At 36.8% G+C, this 19,946-nt stretch overlaps 1 protein-coding gene and 1 pseudogene across 3 annotated transcripts; both read left to right on the forward strand.

The window, feature by feature from the left end:
- Positions 1-152: 152 nt before the first annotated feature.
- Positions 153-2,516, forward strand: LOC306870916 (selenoprotein W-like; annotated as a pseudogene). The gene is made up of 6 exons (XR_013785826.1): positions 153-362; positions 922-946; positions 1,054-1,107; positions 1,262-1,336; positions 1,673-1,769; positions 2,178-2,516. The product of XR_013785826.1 is annotated as a selenoprotein W-like (transcript).
- A 696-nt stretch (positions 2,517-3,212) lies between these two features.
- LOC306871799 (A-kinase anchor protein 10, mitochondrial-like) lies at positions 3,213-19,347 on the forward strand. 2 transcript variants are annotated; one of them, XM_079419966.1, is made up of 15 exons: positions 3,213-3,438; positions 5,175-5,222; positions 6,129-6,314; positions 8,689-9,216; positions 11,252-11,350; positions 11,721-11,805; positions 13,752-13,875; positions 14,345-14,481; positions 15,493-15,637; positions 15,753-15,923; positions 16,067-16,176; positions 16,561-16,643; positions 16,889-16,941; positions 17,066-17,161; positions 18,144-19,347. In XM_079419966.1, the coding sequence occupies exons 1-15, from the start codon at positions 3,417-3,419 to the stop codon at positions 18,147-18,149; spliced, it is 1,893 nt and encodes a 630-aa protein (XP_079276092.1). In that variant the 5' UTR covers positions 3,213-3,416; the 3' UTR covers positions 18,150-19,347. The 2 variants fall into 2 exon arrangements, with proteins under 2 accessions (XP_079276092.1, XP_079276093.1); XM_079419967.1 differs by having other exon boundaries at positions 16,564-16,643.
- Positions 19,348-19,946: the final 599 nt, after the last annotated feature.

Raw genomic sequence — 19,946 nt, forward strand, 5'->3', positions numbered from 1 at the left:
CTGTCAGCTAAGAAAATGACCGGCTGATTGCAAATAAACTGTAAATTGACAAAATTGTGTAACTATAGCCTACTGAAGATTCCCTTGTTTGGTAAACACCCTTAGCCCTTTAAGCTAAAGGGTGGTGTACCGGAAGTACATAAAGTCTCGCGAGAGGTGTGCTTTATTCTGCTCGAGGTGCAGAATGATGGCGCCACTTGCTCCGCCTCAAGTCTTTCATAACAATTCAGGAAATAGCATTAAAATATTTTCCAGAACCGAAAGTAATTCGCTCAGTTCAGCGTCTGCACTCGCCACAGTTTGATCTAGTTAAGAACCGCAGCGACTGCCAGCATGACCGTCAAAGTTGATATCATTTACTGGTAAGTTAGGTCATTGTGTTATTTATTTCGCTAAAGTTACACTGTTGAGGCTCAATTCAGCCATTCGTCTTTTAACGTTTTTAAGAATCCAAATGACTGACTTAAACTACACGCCAAAACTGAACTTTAAAAAAACAAAACATACAAACAAACAAAAAACTAAATCGATGAAACGATAACGATTAAAGCTTTTTTAATTAGTGTCAGGCAACAATCACAAGAGCAGGAGCGGTGTTGCGCAGGAACACCTGGGCGTCTCTGTTTAGCAGCAGTGTTCAGTTGAATTGATTTGTTTCCCACATAGAATAAATCTTTTCTCTTTACATGTTCGCGAGCCATGTCTTGTAGATTACAATATTGAAATCAGGAAGGTTACTGTAAATAAATGCATTCTTCTTTCACTAGATCGCTCTTTTCATGAAACAGTCCCATAGGTTAAAAAACATAGTTACCATGCAAATTACTGTTTGACCAATGAGGTGAATGTTATTTAAATAAGTGTGTGTGTGTGTGTGTGTGTGTGTGTGTGTGTGTGTGTGTGTGTGTTGTCATCCTCTAGTGGTGGATGAGGGTACAGGCCCAAGGTAAGTTTTATTTACACACATTATCAATATAATATAATCATATATATTAACTTGTGGAAATATCTCGTCCAGCTATATGACATCTGTCTCTTCTGTTTCGTGAACAGTTCACCAAACTCAAGAAGTTGCTTGAGGATGAATTCCCAGGCGAACTTGAGATCGTATGTGTTTTTAATGATTGTCATTAGTTTATAATGTTGTAATTTTGAAATTAAAACGCGTATTGTTAAATGTGAATGCACAAAAGCGCAAAATATTGTTTTCTTATCAGGGCCTAATTATTTTTCTAATTTTATTATCATTTCCCATCCTCAGACTGGTGAGGGCACACCCTCAACCACTGGCTGGTTTGAGGTGAAGGTAAACAACAAGTTGGTGCACTCAAAAAAGGTAAGAATAAATCATCTTTCACTGATTTACTTTCAAAGATCACGGTTTTATATATTGCACTTACCAATATATAATATAACTTAATATGTCGCTGACTGTTACTACTTCACACAGTGTTTGAATGTTTACAGTATGCTATGATTTATTACCATAATGTGGCAGATGTTGCCTTCATATTGTTTCTCACTTAAATTGCACTTGTTTGTGAAAATGTACAGTTACATGTCTTAACTATTGCACAGTACAGTATTTTTGATTGACCGGTGTGGTACTAAAATCTAATATGACAAAGTACATCTGTAATATTTTACATTTGGCCAATATTTTCTTTGACAGAATGGAGATGGATTTGTTGACTCCGAATCCAAATTCAAAGCAGTTGTGACTGCCATCGAGCAGGCCATGGGGAAATGAGCATGAACTGATCATAGAGGTGAGAATAATCTGGCATAGAGCCATTTTATTGTAATATCATCAAAATGCACACATTAAAGGGATAGTTCAGGTAAAAATGAAATTTTTGCCATTATTTACTCACTTTCATTTTGTTCCAAACTTTTATGACACTTTTTTTGTGTTGTGGAATGTAAAAGATGATATTTTGAATAATATTGGTAAACAAATAGTATTGGCTCCCATTGACGTCAATGTATGGCCAAAAAATACAGTGGATGTCAGTGGGAACTGTCTGGTGACCAGAATTCTTTTGTGTTCCAAAGGAGAAATTAAGTCAAAATGAGTGTGCATAAATGATAACAGAAATTTTAATTTTAGGTGGACTATCCCTATTTTTTGTCTTTCTGTCTGTCTTCTAATTCAAATTGGTTTTGTATTTTCTCAGCAGTTTTTCTTCTCTGTTTGTTGGACTCCTGGGCAGTGCAACAATGACGGTGACGTCCAAAGTGTTTTTAGCATGGATGTTGCTTGATGCTCTCTGCTCTTCCTGGGAGAAGACACTCAGAGCAGGAAACTCCCTATGAATACTGCTTCAGATAAACACTTTAACGGTTGAAAATAAAAAGGGAAATTATAACATTAGACAGAATTTGGACAGAACATGTTAAGTTGAGGTACTTTTGAATTGTTTAGTTTTTTTGTGTGCCTCTGTTATAACGCACAAGTTTACTATTTTGGCATTATTTTCAAAGATTTTCATGCAATAAAAAATGTTAATGGTGAAGTGTTTTGTCTTGCATTCATTGGTACTCTAAATAAAAGATGGCATCACAGACTTTGTCCCTGTACATTTAAGAAATAAAATAAACTAATTCACAAAGTGTTATAGAGCAATGCACAATCTGAATGACCCAGAATCTATATCATGAAAATTTTATAAGTTTTTAAGAGACATTTGATAAGTTTACTAATCTTGATATTTTAATTCCATTTTTATGTTTCTGATTTTGTGTAGTTTGCTATTATATAGCTTTGATGACATTTGTATAAGTACATATCATCACCTCAAAGCAAGTAAAAGATGATTAGGATACCAGATGCAAGGATATCAGATGATTATGTGAAGAGGGAGAAAAAAATCCTTGAGGCAAACCAGACTCATCTGTCAGCAGACTTGAGGCACATACATATACATAATACCAAATATTTAATGAAATGATAAATTAGAGTATGTTAGTACTACGCAGTTAAGTTGATTTGACAGTGATTCATTTGTAATGTCTGGAGTGATGCAGGTCAAAATGTTGTTTACAGCAGTCAGAATGTCTCCTAGCTGCTTGAGATCTCATGTCAGCTGATAACAGTCTATTCTCCAAGAGATATTACACATGAGAAATCTTATGTGGCATGCACAGGAATGAAGTCTTTTCATTTGTCAGGCCCTTTCCCATAATTCCAGCAGCAGCGCTGTGCCGCAGACACTCCGGAAGTGAGGCGTTTATTGACAATATGGCGACCGGGCCAGCTGAGAGGGGACTGGACGTTTTTGGGTTTTGCCAGTGACCGCAGATGTGGATGGTCAAAGCGAAAGCTGTGCGCGACAGAGTGTTATGAATGAAGGGACTCGGGAGCTGTCGGGATGTTGTCTCTGAGCTGATCCAGTCTTCACAGCGTCAGATTCATCATGTCGTTCTTCAGGCGGAAAGGTAAGGAAGTGCTCCGCTCGATGATGAAGGGATGTTCGCCGGATAGAGTGGGCTTTTCTGGACCGATGCTGAGCTCATGTCCACATGAATGTGACATTAAAACTCTCCTATTATTGTTATGGCCATGAAATTCCTCTTATGCATCGCTGTCGTCTGCACACCGTCTACATTTACTCCAGAGAGATGGGATATTCCTGTTTCAGGTGCACGGTTTTTGTTATTTTAGGTTACCACATGAGAACTTTGAGATTTTGTTTGTCAATTATAGTCACATGTTATTGTTAAAATTCATGTTGCTAACTGAAAAATTAAAAATCCCGTTGTGTCTTCGGTGTAAACGCTGAAGTAACACGCATGATGTAGTGTCAGTCGTCTAACAGTTAGCCTAGCCATGACAGAAAACCCTCATGCTGGAGTTTTATAATATGGAATGAAACAAGAATGATTTTAAGAATAATATAGAGTCCTACTGAATGAACCCAAGTTTTATTCTTAAAGTTGATAACAGTGGAATTGGGTTTCGATTTTTTTTTTGGCAATGATGGCATTGATTGACCTGTTTGATCTGATGGTATGAACAAGCTATTTTTTTTGGAAATGCAGTAACTTTATCCATTATATTTTATTGGACTTAGATCAGTGATTTTCAATTTTTTTGACTCCAAGGGCACCTTTGTCCAAGACAATGTTTGAAGGCCGGCCTATTTAAGCTGATATGTACCTCTTGTACCTCTGTAATTAATATTATACTAAAATAATTGAATTTGCTTAATTTTAAGACTTATTGGGGTGCCATTGGAAGTTAGTTGAGGCTCCTAAGTTAAGAACCGCTCATTTGAGAACATTCTACAGGATTCCCATAGTCATAGAAAACCTGGAAATGTCAGGGAAGTTTAAATCGTGATTTCCAGGCATGTGAAATCTTTGTTGTGGAAATTTCTTAAGAGTAAATATAAAAATCTTTATAAAATATTTTGAAAAAATACTTATCCGGTGAGAATTCAATGGTCAAAATGGGCGGGGACGCTGCTGTCTTCTCTTCAGATATTCATACATGTTAATAAACCATAATAATTAATTTGTAGTTTTGTATCTTTACTGAATAGAGTGACGTATCATTCCCAGAATCCCTCCCCAGAGGACAAAACCATATACATGTATCCTGTGACTTCAGTCAGTGTGCATTAATCAATGTGGCTGCCCTAAGGGAAGGAAGGATGCCCTCTTAGCCCATGTCCTATTTAACAGGAACATCACTTCTCTTTGTTCTTAGTCTGTGTAGTCTTTGTAATATAGTGTATTTTTTCTTCATCCATCAGAGATATGTGGGTAAAGGTATGTTATTAGCACAGCAGAGGACTGAAATGTTTGAAATGATATAATACATGATGCTCATTGTATAGACAAATATCATCCCCACTTTTTGCTTTAACTTCTCCTAATAATGACAGGGATGACAGAAATTTTTGTAGTTTTGTGCTTCATGATGCAAGGCTGTTTGCAACAAGTGTTTTTATTTTCCACGCAAGGCCTCACCCCATGCAAATAATGCAGAAAAATGTAAAGTGGAAAGAGTCAAAAATGTAGGCTTTACTGGATTAACCCATGCCGTATTGTTTTATTGTTGGGTGTCAAAGAAAGACGGCTACTGTTCTTAAGTGCTGAATAATCAGGTACGTTAGAACAAGAGATGCTGTAAATTATAAATTATATATCCAATGTTCTTTATCTCATAGCTAAAGGAAAGGAACCTGAGAGACCAGCGGATGCCAAAGCCAGCAAAGGTGAGAGTCCTGTGCTGCTATACTGTGCTTATGTTATGCTCTTTATATACTCTATATGTATTATGTACTCTGTATAATGAATATTGAATGCACAACATTCTTCCGACTGTGTTTTGGATTCTAGCCTCACTTGCTTTCATAATGGTCTTTTTTCATCATAGTAATTTTTGTCAGATTTGTGACGTTGTAGTGAGATGCCATAGAACATGCTGGAAAGTAGAACAGTAGACCAGGTTAATGTGTAACAGGTTATTGTTTTAGTTCCTTGTGACCCTACATGTGGAAATGTCGTGTCTCTAAAGGTGAGAGACTAATGGGCCGTTCAAACATAATGCATTTTTGCATTATGCTCCACTGCTTTTCCATTATTTTTCTATGTCATTTTTAATGGAAATTCTCTGCCAAGTAAGGATATTATGTTATGAATAGATATGATTGCTTCGTATGAAGAGCAGCATTTTGACGCATACACACACACACACAGAGCACATCACATATGGTAAACGCAGAAGCTCAAACATGTTTCCATGTTTACTGTATGTGATGTGCTCTATGTATGTGTGTTTATATGTAAAAAAAAAAAGAAGCCTGATTTATGTTTATATAATTTTTTATATAAACGGACAGGACAGAAACCTCAGTTTTCTTTGAAAATAGAAGATTAATCGAAGTCTAATAGGTTTGGAACCGCATGTGATGATGACAAAATTTTCATTTTTCAGCGATCTCTTTAAATGAATAACTAGCCAGTTGAGGCTTAGGCTAGGTTAGGACATGCTTAGGTTTATTAGCGTGTGGTAAGCATTTCTTACTAAGCTTAGAGGAGCTGGTTTGTAGATTGGAACTGCAGGAAAATATAGAATCCAGTTGTGTATTAATGTTCCTGCTCTGTGTGCTCTTCTCCAGCCCAAGTATCACCACACTCCCCCTCTCTTAGCGGCCGTAATCATCATGCTATCCTGGAGGCAGCGGGACCCAGCCATGTGGCCATCAATGCTATCTCAGCCAACATGGACTCCTTTGCCCGCGGCCGCACTGCTATCCTCAAAAAACAGCCGAGCCACATGGAGGCAGCACACTTTGGCGACTTAGGTACACCAGCTATGATTCACACACACCGATTCAAAATGTAGCGTTAACATGTCCAAAGGGACTTTTTGCCATCTACTGTTAAAGACTGTAACTGAGAGATTGAGCCTGAATTTTTATTAGAAACTGTTTGATCTCAAAGCTGCTGTAGGTGGGCTTGGTAGCAACATTTGATCTATGACTTACTGTTTTGTGCTGAGCGTTTTAAACTAAATGAGATGTGTGTGTTTGTGTGTGTCTGTGGCCGAAGGAGAAGGAATTATCACATTAGAGGAGGGATTTTGTGAAGCTGTTACTGAAATGGCTTTTGCAGCGCACTGGCCTGCTGGATTTGTGTGTGAAGGGCCATAATCTCTTACCCTTGTCATAGCTCTGTGGTTGGTGAAAACCTGCACTAGCTCCTCCACTTTAACCTGGTTTTAAAGAAGACTGTGAATATTTCCATGCCTATTTGTCTGTTTACTTCTCCAAGTGCTTCTTTTTCACAAATAGGTCAGTCACATTACATAACCACCTGCTTGTCATTATGATTAGTATATGTATTCATTATTTTTTTTCAAATGCTTATATTTTTATTTTCTAAAAGTTGATTTTTATCCACTTTTGTTAGTATACTTGCATGTCAAAGACAGAATGTAACTTATCACAAATTAAAGTGAGGCTGTGAAAGATAGATGAGAAAGTTTTCCTTTTTTGATTTTTTGAACAGAAATGTGTCATTCCAAAAAATCCAGAAGACTTATGATCCCTACAGCCTCCGTGATCTTAAAACATGTTTAATATTTAAAAGGTGCAAAGGTTCATACACACAAACATTAATTTAATGACACAAGATGTAACAAAGACCTAATGTACATAATTCTACATAAGTAATACTAAGAAGAAGCATAGTTATTTCAATGATAAGCCATCATATTTGAAGTCTCGCACATAGATTTCTGGAAATATCAATTTAGAGTTTTTCACTTTTCCTTTTCTCTTTCAAAAATGGTACATTTCACAGTATTTTACTGTACAATTACATGTAATGCCCCATTTCAACTATTATATTTTTTACTATTCAATATTTTTTTGAAACTATAAAAGTACTATGATGATATATTGAACTTTATTTATTTATTTTTTTTAAACTTGGCCATGCTTAGAATGTTTGGTTATCATACTTGGTGTAGAAGTCATCTTCTGTGTTATCATCTGCCCTTGGATAGAATGTCTTTGTTATGATGTCATAACCCCTCCTTTACATTTAAAAAGATATGCAACATTGAAACGTATGTGTTGACAAACCAGTGTTGCAAGGTAACTTTGGTAAAGACAATGCTTCTAACGTCAAATCTTAACGTATTGCTTCCTACACAAAGGAGGTTAGTATTTAGTTTTTTCGTCTCCAGTACCGTTCTTAGCGTTTTCTAATACTGGACTCATTGTGTGGATCCCTGAGTTCACATCTCAGACCGTCTTCTGGTGTCCTGTGGTGTTGAAAGAGGAAGGTGTGGCCTTTCAAAGCATTCAATGGAGGTCACGGCTGTATTTTAAGATTTGTTTTGTGTGTGTGTGTTTATTTATGGAACAGTCTTTGCTGCTACTGTATATTATAAATGGATGTCAGGGTGTGGTCTGGAGAAGGCATGGCTTTGAAGGAGAGGCATTAAAGGTGCTCTGAGTTCAGTGTTGTATAGCAATTGCTAGTTAGATGCATCACTATTACTGTTGTTGATACTTTAGGGAATTTGAACAAACATCTATTCCAAAGTATTAAACTTGAAACATATGCTGATTGGGAATACCAGAATATGGAGACTTCTGGTGGGCTCTTTTGACTTTAGACCTGTAAGCAAGCACCTATAGCAACAATCTAGAACTCCCTTGCAACCATAAAACAATGCCTTGGGATTATAGTAGAGAGTTTTGGACAGGCAAGCGGTACTTTCTTTTATTATTGCTATAATTGTTTTGTTGTTTTTGGTTGTTAGTTATTTTTATATTGTTTGTTTTATTTTTGGGTTTGATTTGTTTCGTGTTTTGTTTTTTTATTTTATGTTGCTTCAAATTTAGCTTTTAACTTGTTTTTAGCTGTGTTGAATTTAATGATTTGTTATTGTTTTTCTTGTTTTTTTATGTTTGGTTGTATGTTTTGTTTTATGCTGTGTTGTTTTGTGGTATTTAATGGCTATTATTTTATTGGGTATTGTGTACCCTCCCCTCCCCTCTTGTTTATATAAAAAGGGTGAAATTTAATCAGAATTTCAATACACAAATCAGTTAACTGGTTGTTACCCATCCAAATCTGTGATTGTGTGTTTTTAAGCATGTTGTCTCTGCATTAAGGAAATATGGATTGTAACAATGGGGTTTAAAAAGTGTCTTTGCTTTTCAGGTCGCTCCAGTGTCAACTACCAGGTTCAAGAGACTCGGTCTCGGCTTTCTAAAACCGTAGACCAGATCTTGCGGGATAATGTGGCCATGCCCTACTTCATACAGTCTATGGAGACCCGCTCTGCTGAGCACCTGGTCCGCTTCTGGCTTGAAGCTGAGAGCTTTCGATCCACCAGCTGGTCTAGGGTCAGAGCGCACAGCCTCAACTCAGTCAAACACAGCACCTTGGCTGAGCCTGCGGCTGCCCTGGAATCCCCCAACTCACCAGACTCCCCAAACGACCCCAGCAGACCCTCAACTATGGATGAGGGAGATGAAGAGGACACGTTCTCCTCCCGGACTTCCTCCAGACCTCCTACCCCCAGCCCCCAAGACACTAACACTCATGCCGGGGCTCTGATTGGCCACCGGAACTCTGTTAGCTCAGAGGGCCTAAGATCAGAAACGCCCACCAGACAGCCCTCCTCCAGGACAGGCACTCCAGTTAAAGGCCAGTCTACTAGTGGCCTCTCTGACAAACTTATGAAAAGTGAGTACAAGTTATGGTAACCTCGTTGTTGAATGTGTTTTACTTGTTTTGACTGTATTACTGCAATTAGTCCTTCCAACTGGTATTTTTAACAAGTGCTGGCTGAGATGATCTCCTGAGTAATTTAGGGTTAAAGGAGGATTCTTACTTAAATTCTAGCAATAGCATGTTCTGTGGCTTGCTGTTGATCACCAGAGTAAACCACAGTAAAGGCAGGAAATGTTTACTGTATTGCATTTACTATGTAAAACAGTAATTTGAAGCATGATTTTTTTTAAAGGCACTTTTAAATGGATAGGCTAATATGTCTAAAAGGTCTTAATGTGGCCCTACATTATTACATTGATGAATCTCTGGTTATTTATTATCATTGTATAATTCCTTCGCTTTCCAGGTAGTTATGTTGTGTTCCTTCCTGGTATGCTGACATGAACACTAGGCAAAGCTTAGTGTGAAACTAGTTAAAAGATAAAGCTTTGTCCAGGCAAGGTTAGGTGATTTTATTATACTATTTTCAAGTTAACGTGAGATGTTTTGCTTATATTTTCTCGTTTAGAAACATTACAGGTATGCCTGATATATTGGTACCATATTGGTTATTGGCTGATAGATTTAAAAAAAAAAAAAAATAGTGGTCATGGATATTTAGATATTTGCATGTTTGTGCACTCATGTTCCTTATTTTTACACTTAGAAACACAAACTTTTATAATCATTTAAAACCAAACTAAATCTTTTCTACTATTCCTTCTATAATTTTATTGTTGTGCATCCTAGTTACATGTTTTAAATACTTATGATGGTGCATACTTGCTTGGCTTTCTTTTCAAGTCCATAATGATAAATACATTTTTGAAATAGTAATAAAAAAGCTGCATACAAATAGAAAAGTTAAAGTTTGGTGAACTCTGACCTGCAAGTTTGATGTTTGATCAGTATAGCATCTACATGGCCTTGGCTGGCTGAATTAGAAAAAAAAACTACTTCAAAACTGCATGGTTTGCAGTGTTCCTTAGTAATTTAACAAAAACTGTACCTTAAGCTTGAGTTTTTACGAGCATTCCTTTATATCCTTAGGGGATATTCTGTACTTAAGTTTCATGGTTAGTGGCCTTTTACCATTACAACATATTCCTTTCGTATCAGACGATGACTTTTAATATCCATGCAGCATTGGTTTTATAGAACAGGCTTGGTAAATGATCTCATTTAGCATCTTGGCAGTGGACTACAATGAACAGAAGTCAGGAGCTGAGTATTCATTAATGGCTAATACAAAGAAGCTCCAGGCTGTAAAAGCAGTGAATGGAAAAAGTCAGTTGAGCCGAAAGACATCAAATCAGCTTAGAAAGGGTGTCAGATCCTATCAGCCCATGGCTTCTGCTGCGAAAGCCTTCGGTGTCTGAAAAAAGAACAAGTCTTTGTCCACGTCATTGCATTTTATAAGGCTGTCTGTGGCTTTTCTCAGCATCTAAAAATGAATTTTATGAAAGCACTTCAACATTTAAACATGCTCTGATGAGATTCCTCATCTCACAGACCCCATTAAACTCAAACACTTTCAACATGACCTTTAAACATAGTCATACTACTCATGATGGCTGAGCGTCAACCATAATTCAAATAAATCATTGACCTTATCTATTCATTTCATAAATATAGTTACTATATACTTCTGGTTTTAGTTTTTCTGGTGTCTCAAGCACACTGCATACAAGCATACTGACATGCTCTTCAGTATGAAATATGTGCCCATCCTGTATTTGAGTTTGATATTAACGTTTAACAAGTTGTAGATGTTAGATTTGTCCCTAGGCCTTTGCTCTAACTGTACTAGTCATTTGTTTGATTAATAGTGACTCTTAAGAGGCTTTGATGAATAGCCATGGCTGAAATGTGAATTATTACACTTCTGTAAGTCTGTGAAGAAGAGGGATGTTGATTGCTGTGGATCGAGTCTGATTTGTCCTTCATCTTTATCCTCTGTATCATATTTTTCAATTTCCTTATATACTGATTTTTTTCTCATTTATAGGTATAGAGAGGGATGCCGTTAACATTTTCACGAAGTACATATCTCCAGATGCTGCTAGGCCGATTCCCATCACTGAACAGATACGCAACGATATTGTGGGTAAGAAAATTCCTTATCACAATGACCTCTCTGTTTAGACTGCTGAAGATGTACTCCAGTGTTTTTTTTTCTCTGTTTGAACAAGATAATTATATTTATAGGCGATACTGGGTGATTAGGAAATGAGGGCCTGGTTTTATGGATTTATCTTCAGGAAGCTTATTGTCATTACACACCTTATTTCAGTTTTTAAGTGCATTTTTTATGTTAAATATCTTAAAGTGACTCTTTTTGATTGGATGGACTAGAACAGTTTTGCTTTTTCGGATGTGAGAGCATTTATACATGTTTAATTTTTCTTTTTTTGTGTTTCACGTTTCTGTTATAGAAGATATAGAGTAAATAAAACTGTTTTTTTTTCTTTTGCTAGCGAAAATCTGTGGGGAAGACGGACAAGTGGACCCAAACTGCTTTGTCATTGCACAATCTGTTGTGTTCTCCATCATCGAACAACAGTAAGTAGCTAATTTCACTCTCCGTGTTTGTCCTTCATAAATATTGCTCCCATACCTGTAAAGTTGTACATTTATCAGTTTTTATTCTTTACATCCTATGTACTCAAGAAACCGACTGTATAAACATGCAGAGAGATGTCTTTGGCCGTTCATTAAGCATTTTTAAAATAATAAGTGAAGTATAATTTTAGCTTAAAGGGGTCATATGATGCGATTTCAAGTTTTCCTTTCTCTTTGGAGTGTTACAAGCTGTTCATGCATAGGTAAGATCCCTAAAGTTTCAAAGACTAAAGTCTCAAACCCAAAGAGATATTCTTTATAAAAGTTAAGACATGGCATCACAATTTGGTAAGGGGCGTAACATTTCCGTTACACGCTTGAGGCATTCAGCCAATCACAACGCAACGGATAGCTGGCCAAACAGAGCACACCTCGCTCAGAATGATGGGCTTTGTAAAAATTGAAAAAAGTCGGGGCATAGAGGAGCAACAATAATATACAGTATGTGGAAAATAATCTGTGTTATGAACCTTAAACCACAAACACATTGAAGTACGCCAAATACACAAAATAATGTTCTTTTTAGCAACGTCATGTGACCCCTTTAAAAAAGCCTTATAGACATATGTAGTTAATTTACGAAACTCTAGATGGCACAAGCTGACAGGTCCTTTACATGCAATATGCTAGCGTTCACATCAATTTACTACATGGTGCAAGCTAAATGATTAACAGTCATATACATTAACATGCTATTCAGAGATTTGTCATGATTGAAATGTATGTTGTTCCATTCCATTTTTTCTCCTAGCTGTTTTTGATCTTAAAAACTGGTTTTGCGAGGTGTAGAATTGGGGCTACCAGGTATCTCGTCAACGTTTGTTCATGAAGGTCAAGAAACTGATATCGGACATGCTTCTGAGGCAGCTTAATGGTTCAATGATATATAACAAAATAGAACGAGCTTTGGTGATAACTAAGCGGATATTTAATTACTCAATACTGATTTCTTGCTAGAAATAACTTCAGATGCCATCTTTATTTTGCTCATCCACACAGGACTGTGGGTATCAAGGCAGCGAAGGATATATCTTTTCTGCCTTTAAATATCGACCAAATGAAGGTATCTCAGGAGGCAAGAAGTAAGGCTAACATTGGATTCAACATGTCTTGATGCATTCCTTCCTTGAAATATGGCTTTCAAAGGCAGATTTTCCAATTTCGGATGCAGCCGTCAGTTCAGTGTTGATTCTGCTCTGGTATCAGACACACTTGCTCTGTCTAGTCGTATTGGAAACATGCTTGTTCTTAAGCTCTTGGTTGTGTTGGGAACATGCTGGTTCTTAAGTTATAGTTGTATTGTCGGGAACACACTTGTCCCAGAGCTACCTGGTTGTTATTGGAACATGCTTGTTGTAAAAGCTGTAGTCGGATTGGGAATATGCTTGTTCTTAAGTTATAGCTGTATTATTGGCAGGGGCACCGCTACGGATTCTGGGCCCCCTGGACAGCATATTCACTCGGGGGTGGTGGTTTTTTTTGTTGGTGTGGCTAGGGTCTCAAATTAGACGCTCAGGCCCTAGCCCGGCCCGTGTCCGAGAGCTTAACAGAATTACCAGCCCGAGTCCATCCCGAGCCCGTCTATTTTCCCCCTTCTCCCAAATCAGATACCATTTCAGCTATTAAAATAGTTCAGTTTTGTATGTAATGGCAAAGTGATTATATTTTTTCATTTTTTTTTTTAAAAGTTAATTTAGAAAAACGTTTGGAGCATTTTTATATTATTGAAATTCACTTTTATGTTGTTATTTTTTTTAATTAAGCATACAAAATTGACACAATAAATTGACAGGCCTAATGTTTCCTTATTTATTTGAAATGTATTTGTTTATCCAGCCTCTTCTCGTTTGGTAATTCCACGGAAATATCTGGCATTTGTTTTACAGGCACTTCAGTGAGTTCTTGCGGAGCCATTATTTCTGTAAGTACCAGATCGAGGTGCTGACCAGTGGTTCTGTGTTCCTGGCGGACATCCTGTTTTGCGAATCGGCCCTCTTCTACTTCTCTGAGGTGAGGGCACTCACTTCAGCCTCTGGTTAAAAGGAAATTACAACATTAATACAATTTTAGATATGGTTGTACATTTACAGCTTAACTTGTATAACCCAAATTTTCCTGTAGATTAGCTTTCTTATATGCACTTTCAATTATAGAAGTAATTATATGTAATATTCTTTACTTTTTAAATGTGCTTTAAAATTGGATTTAAGTGTTTTGAGTCCAGATATTATGTGTCCTGTTAGAACACACTTTCAAGTTGAATTTATCTTGAATTTATGCATAGAGCTGTATGAGCACATGATATATGCTGAGCTCGACAATCTGCCCAAAACCTTTCTAAATGGCAGAATGCACCAAAAGCTCAAGTGTGCGTATAAATTGATGGATTTCTGATCCAAGTACATTTGAAGTGCCAAGGGATTATAAAGTAGGATTGAAACCTAATTCAGAGTGTGTGTGTGTGTGTGTGTCAATATAGTACATGGAGAAGGAGGATGCAATGAATGTGCTGCAGTTCTGGCTGGCTGCAGAAAACCTTCAAGATCAGTTGGCTGCCAAGAAAGGCCAGTACGACGGACAGGAAGCCCAGAATGATGCCATGATTCTCTATGACAAGTATGTCCTATTTGAAGTTCAGTCTTTGTTTTGGCAAATTATTTCAGTCTACTATTAGGGATGGATCAGGATGGGCAATTAAACAACTAGTCATCTAATTATCACCCCCTCCCTTGATTAACTCATTAGGAAATTAAGTTGAAGTGAAGTTTTTTTTTTTTTTTTTTTTTTTTTTTTTTTTAAAGTGGTGTTGCTATAAATAGTGGATTAATAGACTTCTGTCGACCTCTAGTCGACAGAAGTTAAATTTTTATAAAAATTTAATTTTTAGCCATTTTTTCTTTTTTTTTTCTTTAGTAAATATTGTTAAACTTAAAAATTTAAATTAGTCTCAATGTCTAAAATTACACTGCTGTTTTTTTTCTACACCAAGATTCAAATGGAGTTGGTCTCTTATGCTCACCAAGGATGCATTTGTGTGATCAAAAACAGTAATACTGTGAAATATCATTACAATTTAGAACAACTTTTCTTTAGTTTAATGTATGTTTAACATTTTAAAATGTAATTTATTCTTATGTCAAAGCTGAATTTTCCATTACTCCAATCTTAGTGTTACATGATCCTTCAGAAATCTTTCTAATATGCTGATTTGCTGCCCAAGAAGCATGCCTTATTGCATGGCTTCTTAATTTTTTTGGCAGAACATTTCTTTTCAGGATGCTTTAATTAAATAAAAACATGAAAAGAAGAGCATTTGTTTAAAATAGTACTCTTTTGTAAATGTTTTTACTGACACTTTCAATCAAATTAATGCATACTTGTTGCAAATCTTACTGACCACAGACTTAAACATGCAAACATATCTGTTTGGTTTATAGTGGACATGACTCTAAATCAGCATTTTTTACAGAGCTTCCTTGTTGCTGACTAGTCATTCAGGCAACCCATAGGCTTGTTGATTTTGACACTGCAATTATGCACATGCCTCTCTAGTGTTTAAGATGTGGCAACAGCATAACCATTACTTTCCGTAGACAGAAGACATGACGGTTCATGTGATCTGCTTAGGTATTTTTCACTCCAAGCCACAAATCCGTTGGGTTTTGGTGACTCTGTACGGATGGAGATCGAATCCAATATCTGTCGAGAAGGTGGACCTCTCTCAGACTGCTTCAACACTCCACTAAGACAGGCCTGGACCACCATGGAGAAGGTGGGTTATGTTGCCACAAAACTTTTCTATAAAAGTGTACAAAAAATGATGAAGGTGGAAGCTTGGTATTAGGAAGAAAAATCCTTCTGAAGTTTTCTTGTTTTCCCATCCTCAGGTTTACATGCCAGGCTTTCTGTCAAGCAACCTTTACTATAAGTATTTGAGTGACCTTATCAACTCTGTACGGGTGGATGAGTTTACTGGAGGAAATGCCAACACTCCGAGCCAGGGCTGGACCCCAGAGGTCGACCGCAACTCAAGTGTCACAGAAGGGTCACAAGCCCAGGTGATTGACTGGTTTGATGGTCTCCCCAAAAGCTCCAATGCACTTGTTTTTTATTAATAATATAAGGATTCTTCAAGAATATGGTTGCAAGTATGGCTAACTTTGTCCTGATCTTCTCAAAATGTTTTCACCTTCATTTGCAGCAAGGTACTAAAAAAGCGGCTGTCAAGATCCTGAAGAACTTCGATGAGGCGATAACGGTGGACATCGCCAGTCTGGACCCTGAGTCTCTCTACCAGAGACCATATGCTGGGTGAGTTGGGTTGAAACCTTCATGCCACACTTCCTTCCCATCATGGGACCTCTTATTGGTACAACATAAACATCTTTGATATTCAACAAAAAAGTGCTTCAAGGCCATCACTACAGTAAACATTCATTGATCATGGATATGTTTTTAGGCCTTGCAAAGTTGAACAATATATACATCAAGGTAACATTTTTTCTCACTGGCTGACATAGATGAAAGTAAAAATACCTACTTTTTCTGGCACATAAAAAGGCAGCTAAAAATATTATGTACCATTTTTGTGGTATGCCTGGGCCAGCAGAAAAAGATTATTATTGTTGAAGCCTGGTATTGTGCACAAAACACTGGATTCAGATCCAGATTCAGCTTTTTTTGCTTTCATCTCAGAAGAATGACATTTGGGAAGGTGAATGAGCTGGGCCAGTTCATCAGAGAAGCTGAGCCAGAACCAGATGTGAAGAAATCCAAGGGTAGGCACACACACACATGCGCATTTGCTCTTGAGAACTTTTTTTCTTCTCTCTCTCACTGACACACACTTGCACATGTTTTGTATTGACTTATGCTGAAGTGCTCTTGATGTCTTCAGTTTGAGTGCAGAGAGTGTGTTGCCATGGCGATAAGTAGCTGGTGATGTGGGGTGATTGTGTTGAAGAGCAGAGAAAAGCAAGATTCACTGCTCTGTCCAGCTCTTAATTTATTTCCTTTCTATCAGGTTCCATGTTTTCTCAAGCAATGAAGAAATGGGTGCAAGGAAACTCGGATGAGGTGTGCACCTGCTTATTTCATTCAAATTACATGTCATCTTTTCTAATGTCTTTTTATTAAGTGGAAATGGATTTAAGCTGGTTATAGTTCATGATATGGACTGTCTTTGTTTTTGGTGTGCCAGGCACAAGAAGAGATGGCATGGAAGATTGCAAAAATGATCGTCAATGATGTCATGCAGCAGGGACACCAGGGAAGCCCTGAAGTGAAGGCAACAAAAGTACATCTTATTTTATCTTTGCATTCATAAAGATTTGTTTCTTGAACTTCACCCAAATATGAAAATTCTGTAATTTATTCAAGTCGTTCCAAACACACACTTGCCACCTTCTGTGGAAATCAAAGGCAATTCCATAGAATTTGTATGATTCTTTTTTTTATAGCGATGCACTACAATGTGGTTTTACCAAATTGTTGGAATTCAGCAGAAAAACAAATTAATTTTCAGTTCTTAATTGTTTAGTTATATTAGGCAGATTGCATAATCAACCCGGTATACTGAGTGCTGTGTTCTCAGGTAACAAATTAAATCATTTTTAGTGAAGTTCTTCGACATTGCAAAGCTTTGTGTGAGGAACAGCTCTACAATGGAATTCATGTTAATTATAGTGAGTCAAGAAGTGCGTGGCATTTTGTTTATTACACTTTAATGAATTTTAAGATAATAAACACGAGACGTTAAAATGGTTAACCTTGAGTCACTATTTCATGTCCATGTAATTATTGATGTGTACATGAAAAGCTGTTTAAGAAGTGGTATGAGTGTACAACACATTATCCTTTTGATTTTAGTCGTGTTTGAACTTATTTTAGCCATGCAGTAAATCAGTTATCACCTGACCGGGATTATTTTCCGATAACCAGTTGTTAGTACATTATCCCTTACTTAGTGTGTTCTCTTACTTAATTTACTTAGTGGATGCCTCAACAAACCAAACTATGGCAAGTTTAAATATGCCGAAATGTGCATTTGAAAAAGCAGTCTCAACATTCCTCTGAACATCTCCATTTATAGATCCTTAGAAGAAAGTCATGCAGGTTTGGAAGAAGATGAGGTTGAGAAAACTATGACAGAATTTAATTATTGGGTGAACTAACACTAAACATTTATTGTGTAGCGGCACTGGGATCAGTAGTCAATTTAAACTTATTTTAGAATGACAGGTAGGTGTGCAGAATCTGACCTGTTCTGTTTTCATCAGCTATGACCCTCTCGTTAAGTGTGGAAGCAGCTTCTACCCTCCCTCCTGTCGCCCTCTGCATAATGACTGGAGAAGCAAACGACCTGAAGACAAACACAGAGCTGAACTGCATTAACATATCAGTGAGGACTTTGAAAGAGGCATTCCATGACTTCCTGCATGTGTTTGTGTGTGAGAGCGTGAGTGTTTAGATATGAACACTAATAGCCAAAATATGTTTTCCGTATGATCCACCCCAACATTTCTAGCGCTCAGAAGGAATTCTGTTTATTATTTGAAGAGGAGCGAAATGAGTTTAACTGAAAGGCATGAATAAACCCGTAAACAAACAAGCGAGAACTATCGCACAGCAGACGAACAGAACAAAATTTCAGAACAAGACTGAATAAACACTGAGACACAAATTTAAGAACGTAGCTGCTGTTGCATTTAGCTGTTACCATGTCGGCCAACAGGAAGTGCACGGGAACTACAAAGTGGCTGTGACTTAAATATTTCCTTCCCCATCTTAATTCTTATCTCACACTTCTTTTATCTTTCTTTTTCATTCGCTTTTTTTTAAAGAGTGGCTATGAAGCACTTAGGCCTTTTTTTTTTAGTACAAATAAACAGAAAAACAGAAATGCGTAAATACTCGAGGTGGCTATGTACAGTTATATTTACAGATTTACGGTATGCCATAGTGGATGTAAGTCAGCCAGTGTCAGAGACTGTTCTGTCCTTCTCTCATGGAGCTGAAGTGACTGATGTTACAGTTCAAACTGGAATGGTAACTTATGAACTCGGGCCTGGAAAATGTTCCCTGACTGCAGAACTCCCTCTAGAACCTTATCCAGATCTGATTCTAGACTGTAGAGATATACAAACTGAACTGCTAGGGCAATGTTTATCCCCGTTCTGTATAAATGTGGATTCCTGGTTTACCGCCATATATTAATGTTAGTTCTTTTTATGGTGATTGTCATTTTTTTTTTTGTATGATATGTCAAACTCTGTCTAAGCAAATCTCAATGATGACTGTTCCTTTTGAAACGTGTACTTGGACATGAAGTTATTGCTTTGGACCTCATTGAGATGTGGACGAGAAACAGGAAAAAGACTTTTGGTACTATGTACCACTAATATGTTTTCTGACACATATGTGTACTTAATCTATAATATATTTAAATGTGTTTGATTTAAATACATATATTGTTGAAACGTCTCTTGACGCAGTCTTTGTGTTTTGTTTTTGTTCATGGGTCCGATTAAACAAAGCGTTTAGTTACCCGTGTAGGCAGAATATTATTGATTTGCACTTTGAATTGAATTTGTGCTTACGTATTGAGCATAACTGAAATAAAATGAATTCCAACAAAATAAGAATCATAAAACTGAAAAAAGAAAGTGTTATTAAAATAAAAGGCTTTAAAAAAAAGTCACTTTTCTTTTTCGGTTCTCAGAGATAAAGGTTCTCATTGGCTAGTTAGTTTTGGAGAGAAATTACCAATTTTCTCATTTGTAGTATGCACGTTTTGAAAATATATAATGTCACATTCAATTATTGAAATAATGAATCAAGTCGTTCATGTTTTAAATATTTTAAAGCATTTGAAAGAAATTGCATTCTTGTTCGCTCGCAAAAGCATTGAAATATATTATATAAGTAATATACACTGAAACCATGATTGAAATATAACTTTTCCTTCAATCTCGATATTGTTTACATCAATGTGTCCCTGTAGGTGGTTTCTAGTCAGTGAGATATGTTGAGCATAACTAGAAAAAAAAAAATATATATATATATATATATCAGAAATGTCC

This window comes from Barbus barbus (genome assembly GCF_936440315.1).
Source record: "Barbus barbus genome assembly, chromosome: 6".
NCBI lineage: Eukaryota > Metazoa > Chordata > Actinopteri > Cypriniformes > Cyprinidae > Barbus > Barbus barbus.